Source organism: Drosophila yakuba, chromosome 3L (assembly GCF_016746365.2).
Source record: "Drosophila yakuba strain Tai18E2 chromosome 3L, Prin_Dyak_Tai18E2_2.1, whole genome shotgun sequence".
NCBI classification, from domain to species: Eukaryota; Metazoa; Arthropoda; class Insecta; order Diptera; family Drosophilidae; genus Drosophila; species Drosophila yakuba.
The window spans coordinates 19,367,332-19,384,671 of record NC_052529.2 but is presented as its reverse complement, the minus strand read 5'-3'; the positions used below and the strand labels follow the sequence as shown (position 1 = coordinate 19,384,671).

At 43.3% G+C, this 17,340-nt stretch overlaps 1 protein-coding gene and 1 long non-coding RNA gene across 3 annotated transcripts in view; one reads left to right on the top strand and one right to left on the bottom strand.

Annotated features, from left to right (window-relative positions):
- Positions 1-17,340, top strand: part of LOC6534684 (ecdysone-induced protein 78C) — a 38,918-nt gene that overhangs the window by 9,403 nt on the left and 12,175 nt on the right. For both annotated transcript variants that reach the window (XM_015195293.2, XM_002095323.3), the window contains 2 exons: positions 1,466-1,722; positions 1,780-1,921. In XM_015195293.2, coding sequence (XP_015050779.2) covers positions 1,466-1,722; positions 1,780-1,921 — 399 coding nt within the window. The remainder of the gene's footprint in view (positions 1-1,465; positions 1,723-1,779; positions 1,922-17,340) is intronic.
- On the bottom strand, positions 5,716-11,707 carry LOC120321394. Its single transcript, XR_005560993.2, has 2 exons — positions 10,579-11,707; positions 5,716-10,521 (listed from the first exon to the last, which is right to left on the bottom strand). It is a non-coding gene; the product is annotated as an uncharacterized LOC120321394 (long non-coding RNA).

Here is a 17,340-nt window from a genome sequence, read left to right as displayed (position 1 = left end):
AAATGGGAAAAAATCGAGGAAATATGAAGTCTTTGTCGTCTATCGTCTATCGTCCATGCCTCTGACTTGTCTGACAACGCGGAAATGCCAAGCAGTTTTCCACCAGCCAGCTAACCAACCCACAGCCCGCACCCCTTTTTCTTCGGCTGGATAAACAATGGCGTTTCAAATTGTCAACTTACAAAAGCCACCAAATGATTTGCATTTGAACGCGGCGCGAAAATGAAAAGCAGGCACTTGAGTTTCCTCTGCGTTTTCTTCTCTTTTTTCATTCCTGCCCGGCCGACGACATTTTCCAGACGCCGTCGTTGTAGTTGTAATTGTTGTTGCACTCCAATGGTAAAAATTCAATTTGCAATTGCACAAGAGCGTTACGCGCCATGCACGGAAAAAATAATATGAATTTCTAAAATATTAAAATTGATGGTATTGAATAGAGGGGTAGGTTTGCTCAGTACTGTTAGTAACCAAATGTAAACCAACATTTCAAAATGTATTATTTGAAATCTTTTAAATATGAAGTGTAATAGCAAATGCATACTATTCGTGAAATTTTTAAAGTACAGTTTCTTGAACCAGGCAGGAGGATATTTCAAGAAATAAATAAAAACTTTTTTCGGGGTGCCCCAATAGTTGTCCTTCTTTTCGCCGCTTTTTCGGCGAGTGTATCCACATTACTTTCATTTGTTTCGCATTTCTGAGGTGTGGCAACGCCAATGTGCACAGCAGCAACTAACTACACCAACAACATCGTGACAACAACAATAGAAGGCTGTTCAAACTCCGCGCTTAGTTCATTTGCCTCTTCCTCTGGCATTAGAAAAGCGAAAAATAGCAGCAAGACATGCAGTCAAATTGAATTCGAAATGAAATGCTAAGAAGCAAACATTGCTGCCTGCTGGCTGACTCCAGTTTTTCTTTGCTGCTTTGCTGTTTTTCCTTTCTTGTTTTTCCCTAATTTGCAATGCAAATTTTTTTCGGCGCTCGCACTGTGAAAATTGTGCGGCTGCAACTTTTCTCGTGACTGCCGTTTTTACAGGCAATTTATTGTAGGCGGTGGCGTATACGTGATTTTTTGGCATTTCTTCTTATCGCACATCGCCTGGAAGTTGAATGCACTCTGTGGCCATTGGATTTAACTTTATTCGTCAGCCGACTTAAGCTTGATTACGATGGAAGTCTTAAGCCTGCCGGAAAAATCTAATCTAGCTATTGGGTGGCTTAAATCAATTACTGGTGACACTTGTCGATTGATTGTGATTGTGTGGCTGACCCGTGTTGCAAGAGGTGACATTTCGGAAGATGGCGAGTGGGTGATAGCGGCAGTGACAGCAAACTCATTTGGCAAATTGCACTGCGACATGTTGCACACACGGCGTATGAGCAATGTGCCATTGCATAAGCGACCAGCGGGACAACTTGCCAGCGGAAGAAATGTGTAAACCAATGCTATTTTCCCTTGCAGAGCAACAGCAGCAGTCACTGCCGACGACACAGCTGCAACAGCAGCAGCAGCAACACCAGCAACACCAGCAGCAGTTGCAACACCCGCAGCAGCAGCAGCAGCAATCTTTTGGCCTAGCGGACAGCAGCAGCAGCAGCAGCAACAACGGCAGCGGCAACAACAACGGCGTCTCCTCGAAATCATTTGTGCCCTGCAAAGTCTGTGGCGACAAGGCATCGGGCTACCACTATGGTGTAACCTCCTGCGAGGGTTGCAAGGTGAGTTTCTACAGCTTATGAGCGGTATATATCTTATTTATGCTATTTTCCTGGCAGGGATTCTTTCGTCGCAGCATCCAGAAGCAAATCGAATATCGCTGTTTGCGGGACGGCAAGTGTCTGGTCATCAGACTGAACCGCAATCGCTGCCAGTACTGCCGCTTCAAGAAATGCCTTTCCGCTGGCATGAGCCGCGATTGTAAGTACTAAACCTAAACCACAGGCCAGAAATATGACTATGCCAAATCTCAAAAGCCAACTGCTTGGGACCAAAGTGAAGGGGCTGCACCTTTGCCGCTTTTTGTGCCCCTTGATAACTTTATTAGCTGCAAAACCGCTGGCAGATTTCTGCCAAGAGATCGCAGATTGTGTCAGTTGACTGTCAGTGGAAATTGGCAACTGCAAGATACCGTTTCAGAAGAGCAATTCATAGTACGCCAAAAGCAGCTAAGGCGGTGTATTGTTTTGGTAACAAACATATTAAATTCGAAGGAATTTATTATTGTGTGCATTTATTGATTAATTGACTTATATTTAAAGGTTTAAGAAGCAATTAAGTGGTAGTAAAGGCTAAGTAAAGCATAGGTACCCCCATTTTTATATCTAACTTTCGAAATCTTGAAATGCCAAACCACTTATTGCTCTGCACGGTTCAAACCCTTAGACTTGATACTCTCCTCTTAGTAATTGAATCAGCGAGCATCGGTTAACTAGTTAGCTAATGCCCCTAATACGCTGTAGAGCCAATACTTAAGATAATTCGCCTATTTAAAAACTCAATTCGCGAGCAGAGGCCGCTTATCCAGCCTTAAAACGGGTTTCAAATACGCCCAACCTTTTAGCTAAGCACCCATAAACCACTCCAGAGTCCAGACGGGCGGAAACCACAGCTTAGATGCAGTTCAAGTTGGCTCAGCCACAAATTTCCCCCCTTTCCCGGGGCCTGGGAAAGGCTTCCTGCAAAGCCGACATCCACCCACGGACTAAGAGCGAAATTAGTTTTTATGACTGTTGTCAGCGGCAGCGGCATGGGCAACATGCAGCAACAACAACGGCTCCAGGGATCCCTTGGCTTTCAAATGCAATTTATTTGATGTTGCGCAATTAATTGCCCCGAAAAAGATCGGAAACAAGAGAGCGGCACATAAAATCGGGCAAAATGCGAGTTGCTGTTGCTGCTGTCACTGTTGCTGTCGCAGTGTTGCTGTTTCTGTTGCTGTTCCTGTTACTGTTGCTGCACGCGAGCAACATTTATTAGCCGCGTCTATTGGCTGCAACATTTGTTGCAATTTTTTATGGCATTTGTCTTGCCAAGAGTCGAGGCTCGCAGTGTTGAGCAAACATTTCCTTAATTTTCCTCGACGCCCACGGAGAGTAAACCACAAGGAAATGCCCCATGAACCACACGACCAAATCGTAGAGCTCGCTTTTGCCACAGTTAATGGGTTTGCACTGGACGAATATTTCTGAAAAACGATTTTAAATGCCCTAATAAGATCTTAATTATGAATTGCAAATATTGAAAGAATATTTATTCAAGCATGTTTTTTTAAAATCATTTTTGACTTAATCTTAATCAGTAGCATTTTCCCAGATCCAACACATAGTGAAACATTTTAATGACAATAAGACCTTAAAAGTTGCATCATCACTTAAATCCCTCTTTAAACTGCCACATCTATTTTGCCCTATAAATGGATTTTCCTGCAGAGCATTGCAGTTTCGTTTTAGGGCTTAAAAGATTTCAATTTCATACTTTTCGTAACCCCACATCACTTTAGTGAATCTTCTTTGTGGGCTTTTCCGTGGCGCTTTTGCTCTGCATATGGAAAGTTCAATAATTTACTTAAATTGCTCTTAAGGCCAGTTTTGCTTGGGGCACAAATGGGCTGTTGCGGCTGCAACGGTGGTCGGTGGGCGGTGGCAACTTTCGAGGCGCCTTTGGGCTTTGCTTGCTTGCTTTTATTAGACTTGCCACAGACTTTGTCGAATCGGATGGGGTTATTATGGCTTATGGGTTGTGGCAATGCTGCAGCTGGCAATTGCTGATTGTCGATTGCCTTTCGCAGTTGCCGTGAGAGGTTTTCCAATTAAGTTGGCTTAGAAGCTGTTAAAATCGTTGAAAGCGTAACGTGATCTTTAATATTTGCGTTTCCCTGCGCGAAAACTGGAGTTTCAGACTTTAATGGGTCAAACCATTATTGCCCCTACTCTTCTGCTGCTTCTAGCTGCAAAAAAACGAAAAATGCAATTATACTGTCTGTGTGTATATTAGTGGGCGTGGCATGACTTTTATTTAATTTGCAAAGCTTTTGTTGGCAGCAGCACAAAGTACATCGCAAAAAAAGATGAAAATAGCGCGATGCTTACCGAGCTGAAACTGCATTTCGGATGTTGCAGCAACGGCAGCAGGAGCAGCAGCGTCGTCAACAGCAACACTTTGCATGGTTATACGGGAATTTAGGTCAAACACAAAGCACATAACACTCACACACAGCCGTCCCAAAGTTTTCATGCCGGCATGCGGCATTTTGTGGCAATATCAACATCGCTGCCAGAAGCAGTAGCAGCAGCAACCATCCTATGCCGGCAGCCACATCTGCCTTCCTACGCCTTAGTCAATTATTTCCCAAACAATTTGATAAACTTTTAATAACATTTGGGCCAAATTGAATAGGGAAAGTAGGAAACATGAATACAAAAATGCACATAAAATGCATAAAAGAGCACAATAACTTTGTCCTAATTACTGACTTATCTGCACTTTTAGCTTGTTAAAAAAAATTAAAAGTTACAAAATAAATGTAATAGAAAATCGAAGCATATTATGGAAATTTGAGGACTCCTTTTAAAAGTCGATACTTCCCGAAGCAAAATTTCTCTGAAGAAAATAAAAATGTCGAACTTTAGTTAGTTTTCTTTAAGTACCGCCCTTCTGTTTGTCTGTCTTCTAGGAACCCTGCTGGAACTCCGCGATTCAAAGTAGGAGGCAGTAATCAATTTTATGTGAGAAAATTCTTTGAGAAGGCTAATTGAAAACTTTCCGGTGTGTTCTCTTTCCCTGCATTTCTATTCCATGTTGCTCCTAATGCGGCCGTCACTCAAATTGGCCGCAAATCAAAATGCAATTAAAGCGCCAAGCGGCCCGAAGAACTTTTTGGACAAAGTTCTGGTTGTCCGCTGCTGGCTGTCTGGCTGTCTGCTTGAGAATGAGCACATTGCTGTCACTGGCAGCAGCAGCAGCAGCAACAACATCAACCGCCAAGGCGACACAGTAACACAGAATCAAACTGCTCTCGACTCAATTGTAGTCAATTTGAAAGCCAACTATCAAATGTCAGCTACAAAGATCCGAGATTCGTTCGCCACGATTCTTCTAGACGCCCAAAATCGAGTGCAAAACGAAACCGTTGCTGCCAAAAACTTCATGTTGCCGCTGCGCCTGCGCAGTGACACCGGCAACAACAACAAAAACAACAAAGGCCGGAGAGCACGGCAGGCTTATAATTGTGGCGTAAACTGGGTCACTTGCCAACCGAGTTGGCCGGGCCAATCCGCATCCAAATCCAAGAGCCAGACCCCGTTGCTCGCTGTAGCGAATGCTCATTGTTGCTGCTTCTTGCTCGTTGTTGCTAGCTGGTTGTGTGGTTGTGGGCTCTAGGACTGACAACTTATTGTGGCTGCTCGCTCTGCTTCTGCGCTTCTAGAAATTGTCTTTTATTTGGCCGTCGGTTACATTAAAGTTTGGGTGCATCCACAGCTTTATTTGCGCCATTGTTTGGAAGCACTATTTGGCAATGGGCAGAACGATGGAGAATACAAAGAACACATTCTCGAACATTACACGGTCTTTGATGGCCGGTTTTCCCATTCCCCACGGTAATAAAAGATCAATCGAAAGCAACAATGGTTCAAGAACATTCTTTTAAAAAGGCTACATTAATACCCGCAATGCATTTTCCCCCTCCAAATCTACAGTATTTTAATTTGTTAAGTTTCTAAACATTTTTGGGGGATTCCCAGAACGTAAGGTATCAGTATTAATACTTCTAAATTTATCTGAAATCCTCACCCCGCGGCTTACAGTTCACGAATATCTCTCTGGATCTCATTAAACCTCTTATCGATTTCCTCATCGGGTTCAACACACTTACAGATTTCGATTCCGTTTGCGATTGAACTCCCCGAGCGCCAGCCTTTCCTTTCCGCTTCCTTTGAAATTCCCCCGGCGCCTTTCACTTTCAGTCGTCGTTCGTTGCCGTTGTGGCTTTGGCTTTGGCGCTGAACTGGTGAGCTGCTTCCGCTGCCATTGCCCAACTTCCCAGCCGAAATCCCCTCCGGAAGTACCCCTTCTTGCCCAGAAGACCGGGCAATGCAGTGTTTATGACTTTTCGCGAAGCGAGTCAGCCACAACAGCAAACACAAAATGCAATAAAAGCAAGAACACAAACATGAACGGCGAAAAGTAAATAAAATATTGCCAAAAATTTGTAGCCGCTTAATTATTTAATTACGTATTCAAAGTGTTGTTATTGCGTGCGACTCGTTTATAAACAATTTTTAGCCGGGCTACGGCTGCATAAGCTGAAAAGTTGAGTAAACAGTTCAACCAGAAATGAAAAATCGATCGTAAAACAATTCAATATAATAACAAAGCGGATTGCACCAGCACCTGTTGCCGCTTGAATGAGTCAATCTGCGTTGCGATCTGTTTCTGATGCTACTGCTGCTGCGAGTTGTTGTTTCTGCTGTCGTTGCCCCCAGGTGTTGCAACATATTCTCTCCGACTAATTGCTAATGTTAATTAATGCACTCACCTTTGTTGCGGCTCATTGTTCGTTGTCGTTTGTGTCGCATGTTGCAGCCGTGCTACGCATGCGTGCCCCGCGAGCAATCTGTCCGCCAATTACAACGAAACTCGTTTGTATCCGCCCGGTAGATGTTGATGTTGCCGCCGATTGCGGCTGCAGTTGTCCCTCTATTTAAAGTTCAATTATCACCTTGTCGCCTTGCTAAATCTACAAAAAGCTTGAAAACTTATTTGAGGCACAACACAAAGCGTATAATTAAATTAATGCAAGTGATTTAGCGCATTTTGGCATTAAAACGAGCGATTTGAACAAAGATACTCCCAAACTCAAACTATTGTCGAATAATATGTTTCGTTTATTGAAGATCAAACCACTTATTTTCCAAATATTTTTGAAACCAAATTTTGTGATGATATACAAAACAATTATACAAATAACTTAACTACATCACAGAATCGAGGTAGGTATTTGAATATATATACATATATATGATATTAATTATTGTGGAATTTGTTGTATACTAAATCAATTCGAGAACATTCTCTACACTTCTTTCAAAAATACTGTAAGTAATCATTAACCACATTCCATTTTTTCTTGAGTTTATTGAACTCCGTGACCCTTCAGAACAAACGTTATTCACAGCTTGCTGTGCAATTGGCACATTTCTGCATCACTTGCAACTTAGGAAATGTACACTTTTTGTGAGTCAGTAAATTTCCAGAGAGTTTATGCGTAATTTGTATCTATTTACTTTAAAATGAGAAGATCACAGGTGAACAAATTGGCAAACATGGCAGCAATTGTCATTGTTCGTGGGATATCCCCGCGAAAGACACTTTGTCTGTGGCTTGCAAAGTCATAACCATTATATATATAATTAGTTGATAGAACTCAATTGCAATTATAGTTGCAATCGAGGAGACACCCACTTGATTCATATCGCAGTGCAATTATGAGACCCCCCCTCCCACACAATTAACGTCCCAAAGCATCGATAAATTGCCAAGAAATGTCGCACACTTAAAGGGGTGGTAATCAGGGGGGAGGGACTTTGGGTGGGTGGGTGACAAAGACAATGACGGCAAAGCCACCGCAGCAGCAGCAACAAAGCCACCCGAACGTTGACTTCTAAATGTCAATCACTGCGGACGCCCCTCGGTGCGTTTTCCCCCTCCCAACCAACGTGCCCGGCATAAGAATGTCTTAGTAAATGTCATAAAAAACGTAAATGCAAACTGAAACAAGAGAGAACGATCTAGTCGAGTTCCTCGACTATCAGATACCCGTTGCTTAACTAGTGGGAGTGCAAAACATATAAAGAGATTCAAAAAAATCTACAATTTTTTCAAGAGTAAGAAAGGGGAAGTTGTGCGGCTTGTGATTTCATACGGGCGAACAAACGGACGGACATGACCAGATACTCATACTTTTCAGCGAGTGTGGTATACCCTTTTATTCTACAAGTAACGGGTATACAAATAGTACAAAAAACTGAAAAAATAACAATCACTGGCGATGCAGAAGAAAATAAGTTTATAAAATTAGCCAGCGCACTTTGTTGCACTGTGTTGTTGTCTAGTGCGAAAATAAATGATTATGATGCGCCGCCATTCCCCAGAATTCCCCCACAATCCTCCACAAATAGTTGACAACGCATCGCCCGCGGCGGCGGCAAGTGCACCCGCCTTTGGGTTCAACGCCCAGCTGCAATAACAACATCAGCAACAACAGCAGCAACATCAGCAGAAACGGCAGCAGCAGCAGCAGCAACAGCAACACGCATTTTTCTTGGCACTTCCGCGATTCTGGCCAACGACTTCGACAATACGAGCTCGGGCACGAGTACCAGGGCATTATCTGGCTGACTGGGGAGTGGATTTGGGTATCCAAGTTCCCTGATTAAGCAGCTGTTTGGGTTGCTGCCACTTTGGATAATGTTGCTGCTGCTGCAACTTTACGCGTCGTTAATGGCTAACTGCCACCCGGAAGACGCCAAAACCTCACCAATTTAGAGCGACTTTATGGACGGATTGCAGTTGGCTATCTAAATGCCTTTTTTAATATAATTACAAAGACCTGGGGCGGGAAATCTGGGAGACATCAAAATCTGCACATTGAAGGGGAGCTTAACTTTATAGCATAAGCTTCCCAATTTAAAGTTAAAAATTTTTATAGGATTATACATTATATATATGTATAAATGACAGAAATATACTTTCCGATTTCTCGACTATCAGATAGCCATTACTTAGCTAAAAAAAGGAGTACGAAAGAGAATTTTTGAATATTTCCTTTGCGTGTGGAATTAAGCAATAAAATTTTCTACAAAATCAAGGTTTTAACGGTAATAAACAAACTTGCATAAACAACTAGCTTCCGAGATCTCGACGTTCGGACAAACAGACGGACATAACCAGATGGTATTGGCTAGTGATCCTGACTAGAAATATAAATTATATAGGGTCGGGAACGCTTTCTTCTATCTTACATACTCTTTACCGAATCTAGTATACCCTTTTACTCCACGAGTAACAGGTTAATGTTTTTTTTACTTTTTTAATATAATACGTTAGGTGTTTGATGACACTTTTTCTCGTTGTGCATTGTTATGAGTTTGTGCATGCCGCAGAAATGAGGAAGCAACTTCGAATGTGCTGCGGTGGCAGCAGCAACCATTGCATTACGACGGGCTGCCGCTGCCAACGCAGAAATCAGTGAAGCGTTTTGGATTTCGAACAGGCTGGCCAATGCTACGTAGCTCTATAGCTCTATAGCTATATAGCCCCCTTTGATTCACTTAAGCCCCCCTTCGTCGGAGTGGCTGTCTTCAATTAACACGCCGCTGCCATGTTGCAGCAGTGGCAGTTGGTGTTGTGTGGCATTTCCCTCCACGATTTTGCAGAATGCGTTGACCTTTTCGCCGGGAAAGGAAAAGGGGCCAAGGAAAAGGCGGAAGGGTGTGGAGTGTAGTGGAGTGGAGTGGAGTGGTGGCGATGAGATGTGTGTGCTCTCGAGTGTGGCCACAGTTGACGAAGATGATCATCATGGTGGCGGCCACTTTGACGGCTTGTTGGGAACACCTTCAGCGCTCCTCCGACTTAACTGCTTAATCAACCCGAAGAAGATGAGGATGGACTTTGAGGTTGAGGTTGCATGGCAAATTGCTCGAGCTGCTGATCTGCGGCTGATCTCAATGCCCAGCCTTATGAAATGAAAACGATGAAGACGCTGGAGGAGCGTGATCGATGGTGGCTCCCTGTACCAAGTACTCGAGTTGCCCGACTATGCGCCTCATCTCTGCTCGTAGTCGCAACTAAATTAAATCAAAACTGGCAGCATGTAAAGACGTGCCTGACATGCCAAAAAGGGCAGGGAACTGCGCGAATGGCCAGCAATGGGGTAAAAAGTGCTTTTCTGGAGGAAGTCGGCCCTTGAGACGCGTGCAATTTTCAGGGGCAGTGTGGTGTACTGATTTGCTGGAGAATCCAATGCACGAGGAGGGGTCATAATACGATTTTAAAACACACTCAACCGCTGCGTGTTGCGTGCTGTAAATTAGCCAGTGCTCCTCTAACGGTTTTCGAGTGAGTGGAATACGGTCCACCCTAATTAAGGGAGTGCATTCGCAACCATGCTTAGTACTGACTAATTAGTCGTGTAAAGTACCTCAATTTAAGTTATTCTTATAAGAAATTTAAACAAGTTTTAGTTGAGTAAGAATGTTTTAATTAATTAAAAAAAACCTAACCTTATGTGCTTTCTCTTTATAAGTAATTGCCACAAGCCAGCCTCGTTTAGGCTTTCAAAAGCCAAACTTTCATTGCAAATTGACTCCATTTTAAACTATCCAGCGGATGTCATTTGGTTTTTGTGTGGGAAAACTATCAAAAGTGGTTGGAAAGCAGGAAATTGTCAAGCGATGCGTCCTGTTGTCCCCGGGCAATCAGATCCAAGAAAAGCCAGGCAATTGCAATTCCAACTGCAACTAAAACAACAACACTGACATGAAAAGTCACTTCCTTATTGCAAAGCTCACGCATACATGCACATTTAAGCCGTCATCTAAATCAAGGCTTATGTAACTTCGGCTGAAGCGGAGGCTGCCTTTTTCTTGGCTCGTTTTTCATTTTGATTTTATGTGCCAACGGCTACATTGCCAAACTGCTGAAGAAAAACGTGCAAAACAGATGCAAATGCATCTAACACCGGTTAGGCAGCTTTTTCCTCTTTTGCAGTCGCCGAAGTCGCAGCAGTTGCATGCAACAAACACATCAGCAGCAGCAGCAGCAGCATCAGCAAATCTTGTTACTCAATTTCAATTGGTGCTCTGCCGGCGTCGCTGCAACTGCAATGCTTCATGCAAAAGCGTTCAGCAAAAGCTCTCTCTCTCTCTCTCTCTCTCTCTCTCTGAAAATGCTCTCTTATGGCCGTCTCTTTCTGATCTGTGTAGCCCTCCCTTTCTGATTTGTATATCCCTCTCTATCTCATTTTTGAGTCGACTGCTCTTTTCGCTTCTTTGTTTTGCTTGGTGTATTCTTCAGCTGCTGCTGTGTTGTTGCTGCTGGCGAACTGTAAAAGCTTTGCCCCCTTTGCCCCCCCAACAGCGACGTCGGCCGAGGCAGCGACTGCGACGTGGGCCACTTTTCGCCTTCGTTTCGCTGTCGTTTTCAGTTGTATCTCGTTGCTCAAAGCGCGCGGCACGCGAACGCTCCGAAACTCCCAAGTGACAGCAGCAACATCAAGCAGCAGCAGCAGCAGCAGCTACAGCTACAGAAGCAGCAACAACAACAACAGTGATTCGCTGGCAAACAAACAAACAAAGCAACATATTTTTGTGTATCAATTGTCGGCCTAAAACTTCACATAAAAGTGCGTTCAATGCGAAACAAATATATTTGTATATATCGAGAGCAAAGCAAGCGGTTGCATAAATTGATTTCGGGCCATTTTGTGATTTGAATTTCAAAACCCGAGAGCAGAAGAACTCCTCTTCCTTAGCCCGAAAAAAAAAAAAAATATATAAAAAAAGAAGTAAAATTTAACCAAAAAGCAGAGCAGTGAAATTAAAGCAAAAGAAAAGAAAACCAGCTTAAGTGAAGTTTTCGAAATCGAAAAGCAGAAGGAGAGCCTATTTTTGGATAACCTCCGCAGAAGGAGCTGAATGGTAAATGCCTGTTGTTTTTTCGCTTCATTTCCGGGAAGAAAATCTGGGGTTACAGATGCTGCGTGTGTATTTAGCATGCAGCATACACGCCGTATACGCAATGTCGAATTATCGCACCACAATCGCTGACTAATCATCCGCATCGCGGGGTCAGCGCACTTCCTGTCTTTGTGGTGGGCCAATACTTCCGATTTGCCTGCCAATTGGTATTTTCGTTCGGATTAAACATTACAACTGGGCACAATCTAAACTGGTTTGCGATTGCGAAACTGGTTGGGCGCTTTAACTGTGTGAGCCTCTCTGTTTTGATTTGACTCCTTTGGCCCGTGGGGCAATTGATTTGCATTCCTTGGGCTCAAGATTCCCGCCGCTGCTTCTAATCAGAACCGGAAACATAAAGAGTCAGGCGAACGAACAGGTGCATGCATAGAGCCGATTCCTATTAGGCTAATGGCAGCATCTGTACTGCGATTCCTACTCGGGTTTCGCTGGTTCTCCTCGAACCTCGTATGTTCATTTGCATTGCATTCATTATGTTTGTTAGTACGTCCAGCTATCTACATATGTATGTATGAGGCCAGGGGCCTCGCATAAAATAGTTGACAAATTCGCAAACTATACAAACAATGCCCCGAGATACTCCTACACAGATAGGTGGATACACAGATACAGATAGAGATACACGAACTTATACTCATGCACTTGTTTGCCGAGTTCATTAACATTAAGTGTTGTCCTTGTGCGTTTTTAGCTTTTTGCTAAGCGAATCAAATGCACAGGTCAGAGTAGTTCGACTAGTGAATACACTATAGTAGCGCAGCATAATAATAATATTACCAACATTTATAACAGAGTTTTTATGATTTTTATCACTATAATCAATAATAATATAATTTCACATACTCTAAAAAGAATGCTTTGATAAGCGAGCATAGTGAATAAGTCTGAGTATAGGGTAACTAGAAGCATTAGTAAATTAATGGAATGCTACACAAACTGGGTTAAGTAGGCCCCAAACTTTTTGGCCAGGTTTCACCTTTATTAGATTCAGCAGCAGTAACAGGAGCAGAAGTAGGATATAGATAGATATACATATGTACATGGGCGTGAGCAAATATATACCTACCCGTAGAATAACCCACAGAACGGCGATGATGATCTTCATAATCAACGTTCGCCGGCGTCATCATCGAAAAGTCAGTCGAAGCCAAGCGAAGCGAATGAACGGTATTTGTAGTAAAAAAGCGGCCAATAAACTGAGCGCGTGCGGTTCAAGGTTTGGCCAAAGCCAAAAATGAAACTAAAACGTAAGGCAAAGAAACAAAAGCAGCAAAAAATATAAAAAAATACGAACACACCGACGACAGAGCGACCGAATGAATAACAATTAAATCTGAAAAGCATGAAATCATCTGCCGAGCTAAACTAGCACAGCCACTAAAATTTGTACCCACGAGATACGCGCACTCGCTCACTCAGATACTTGCCATATAAATCTGCTGAATCTCTATTCCAATCCCAATCCCAATCCCAAGCTCATTGACCAAAAAGTCGTTCTGTTACCGTTAAGCCAAAAACCAAGTCAAGCGCCCATTAACAGTTAAGCTGCGAGCGGCGCTGGGGCCAATTACCCAACTCAGGGTAATTGACTTGGCCAAAAGACAAAAACAGGAAAACAAAAAAAAGAAAAGTTTCAAAAAGTGGGGTTCATAACTCTGGGTGCCGCCTGGAATGAGCTGAAATCATTTGCAGCTCTAATTCCTGCGGATTCTGGCTGGGAATCTCTCGAAAAGTTCTTCGCCTCTGCCGTCTAGTTTATTACAAAATTGACCTACATATTTCTTTTTTCTTTTGCCAGCTACATTTGTATCTCGGTATCTGTGTGCCTGTTATATCTTGTTATTTATTCATTATAATTTTATTTCGTCTGCTTTGTGTATGTGTCATTAGCAAACGAAATGGGTGGGTTCGCAATGTCCGTTGACATTAATGAACTTATATGGATTGGTAACCAAATAACGAAATATCCCATTTTGCACAGTGGGAGAGAGCGCGGTATTTCGATGGTTTCGCCACTCGTCGAATGGAGAACTTTCAAAACCGTTTTGTGGGCCAGTGGATTGTGTTTGGTTAGCCCTCGTCATAATTGACAGTTTTGTGCCAAGAATATACCGCAAACTGTTTTAGTTTTGATTTGGACTGGCAGCCGCCACAAAACGATTCGCTTGGCTGCATTGGCAGGTCGAGATACAGTAAAAGAGATACACTAACTGATACCCATTCGAGTTGCAGTTACTGCTTGAGCACAAGAAGTGACCTTTACATTCTCAGAACGCCCTCGATCGTAGCTCTCAAATCTCTGGTATTCAGTTTACTCGGGTATATCATTTTTGTATGCTCTAAGATCTCTAGATCCGACCACAAATGTGGCAAGGTGGCATAACCACAGATGATAATGATGCTGGTGCTGATGAAGAAAAAGTAGCACGCTAGTTCTCCGTTTAATAAATGCATTTAATGCCCAGGCACTGCAATAATAATTCTAGTAATAGCATAATATACAAATTATTCCCACTTTTGACTAGTCTTAAAACCATTATCCAGAAATACAGGAAAAATACAGGTTAAAAATATTACAACTTGACGATAAACCACTATAAAATATAAACACAAATTTTACAAGACACATATAAGAACACTACATACATAAGTGGGTACACTAGCAACATGTGATTGACAGACAGAGGCTATAGCCATGTAGCCATGCAGCTATATGAGTGGGACCTGCCACAAATGGAGACGGGTCGGCTGCTCCATTCAAAGCGTTAAACAGAACAGAACCGAGAATTCAGAGTCGAGAACTGAGTAAATTCAAGCCCCAGAGAACTAAACTTAACCAGACCGTAGTGAACTCAACTGAACTGAACTGAGCGGAATGGAATGGAATGGACACGGGCGTCTGCAATAACTGTTTCGACGGACCAGAGTGTGCGTGGCACACTCGCGGGAAAGTTGGGAGGTGCTGGACTGAAGTCGCATAAGCGATTCTCGCCAGTTAGTTGCGAGCCGCCATTTAATGACGTCTGTTTTTATTACAAAATGTATTAAAATGTTGTACAGGTGGTTTTTGTCGGCTGTCTAGGTGATGAAAAGGGGCTTTTTCGAATGCGGGTGGAGGGGGTTTTGCTTGGGTGGTGCTGCAGCCAAGACTCCGTGTGTTGATGAGCCTATTAAATGCTGTTGATGGCTCTCAGCGGAGACCGAAACAAAAAAATAAGTACAAAAACAGAGGCTGTTTCCGAGACTCCGTCTCACCAACCGATGAGACATGCGATGGATCTGCAGATAAAAATGGAGTTTTTGCCGGCTGGCTAATGACTGTGACTGTGTGCCCCGAAAACAGACAAGTTTAAAGTGGGTTAAACGCGTGGATCGGGGTCGCTTGTAAGTGTCTAACACGCCTAACATGATTTCAGCGGAGGATTTTGGCTTAAGGGGGGCCTATTAATTAATTGCCTTTTAAGTTGGCAAATTGTCTTAATTAAGCTCTACTGAAATAAGGGTGCTTTTCTGCTACTAGCATAAGCAAAATAATTAACTTATCTTCATTTATATGAAGATATAGTAGATTAACTTATAGTTCCGAATCATACTTACACCTTTTAAAGTATGTATATCTCTCCGCTTAAATCCATTTGGAGCACTTACTTGGAAGGTCTGCAATCCACTGCACTTTCAAATCCCTTTTAGAGTTCCTCCTCCACCGACTCCCCCTTCTGAAACTCGTAACCCTCGAGCTAATGTGTGCCCATTTTATATTTATGCGTAGCCAGCTCAGCTCATTAGCAAACGCCAGACATTGGATGGGTTATGTTAAGGGCGATAGGATAGGATAGGGCGTCTCCTCCATGGTAGGTGCCGCAAAAAGCAATCAGCGAGGAGGAGAAGCAAGACGCACACAGTCCTAGGAGGAGAGAGCTGTGGTACTTGGCAACTCCATCTTCAGCAATTTTCACTTGCACTTCCATGCTCTGGCAATCGCTGGAGTTAATTTTATTTGCAAAATAAAGCGAAACAAACTTTAAATGGAGTCAAATGCCACTGCACACTTTCGCACACACGCACGCACACACGGACGCACTCACACAGATACTCACCAATACCAATGAAAGCCAGACGTCTGCCGAACAAAGATTGCACGCCAAACAACACAGCACAAAAAGTTCAAACGCCAGACAAGGATGCACCAAAGTGCAAAGGCAGCAAACGAAGCAACGACCGAACTGCAGGGGCGGATCAGGGCATTCACGGGGTGCAGGGCCGCAGCCAGGAAGCAGGGGCGGAGCAGGGCCCAAGAAAGGAAGGGTGTTGCCTGGTTGGCTTGCCAGGCACTCGAGGCAGACGGCGACCAGGCGACGTTGCAAGCAAGGGATAGAGCACCTGCCACAAATTTTCTGGAAAAGAAACTCTCGCTTTGGAAAACAGTGGAGATAATATTTATAATCAAACTAATCGTTATAGGGTAGAAACGATGTCTACATTCAATTTCTAAGATAAAGGTCATAGAAACATATATAGCGTTATTTTTGAGATCCAGAAAAACGTGGATATATTCTTACTCGTTTCTGGTCAAGTTCCATTAAATTGTACAATTTTACTTAAATATAATAAATAATATTATATACAGTCTTAAAAATTCGTCACAATTAGTCTGCAAACTTTTCTGAGTGCAAACTTTTCAGTGCTTGAAAAACGGAAAGCAAAAAGGATTGAGCAACCTAGGTGCCCCTTGGCAAAAGGAAGGTGGTGTGGGAAATTTGGCCCGGCGGCTGGTGCCTCCTAGGAGGAGGGGCAAGAGGGGGCCAAACAGCAGGAGGCGAAGACGACGGACGCACTGAAGCACACACGCACTACGTCGGCAAACACAATCACATAATCTCGCAGTCGCACAAACAGAGAAACACAAAGGCACACACACGCGCTGCACGGTTGAAACAAGAACAAGTGCATTGACACTTTACGGACGGACGGACGGACTGGGCAGCGGGGGAGGGAGGAGTGCGAGTAGGGCAGAGGGGAGAGTGGCGGGAGCGGGGTGAGCGGACAGACGGCGGCAAGGCGACTGCAAAGGGTGAAGCACCGACAGCTCTGCATTTTGATAGCAATCCGCAAGCGGAGCAAAGCCCACAAAGGGATCGACCTCAAGGCGGCAGCAGCAACATCAAGCGAACACAGCTGATCGATCGACACGTAGAGAAAAACTTGGAGTTTAATGAACTCCTTAATTCAAAATATTCCCCTTTTTTTTGAAATATTCGAAAGCAAATTCAAACTCGGAAATGGAGGTTGTACAATACTATATATATATCAACTTAAAATATTTAAAAGGAAATATAACGAAATATAACACAGTAGACATTGTTCACTGTGCAAAAGAGAGTAACTTGAGCAAAAGATCCAGATAGGGAGTCACAACAACTCACCAAAAAAACAACCACAAAAAAGCGAAAGAATCGAGATTCGCGTTCGTTGCACCGAATCCGAATTGCTAAATGAGCACAGATAGTGGAGAAACGGGAATCGGACGGGGGGCTTCTGATTATGATATTGCAAAACAAGCTGGCCGGGCAAACTCCCTGC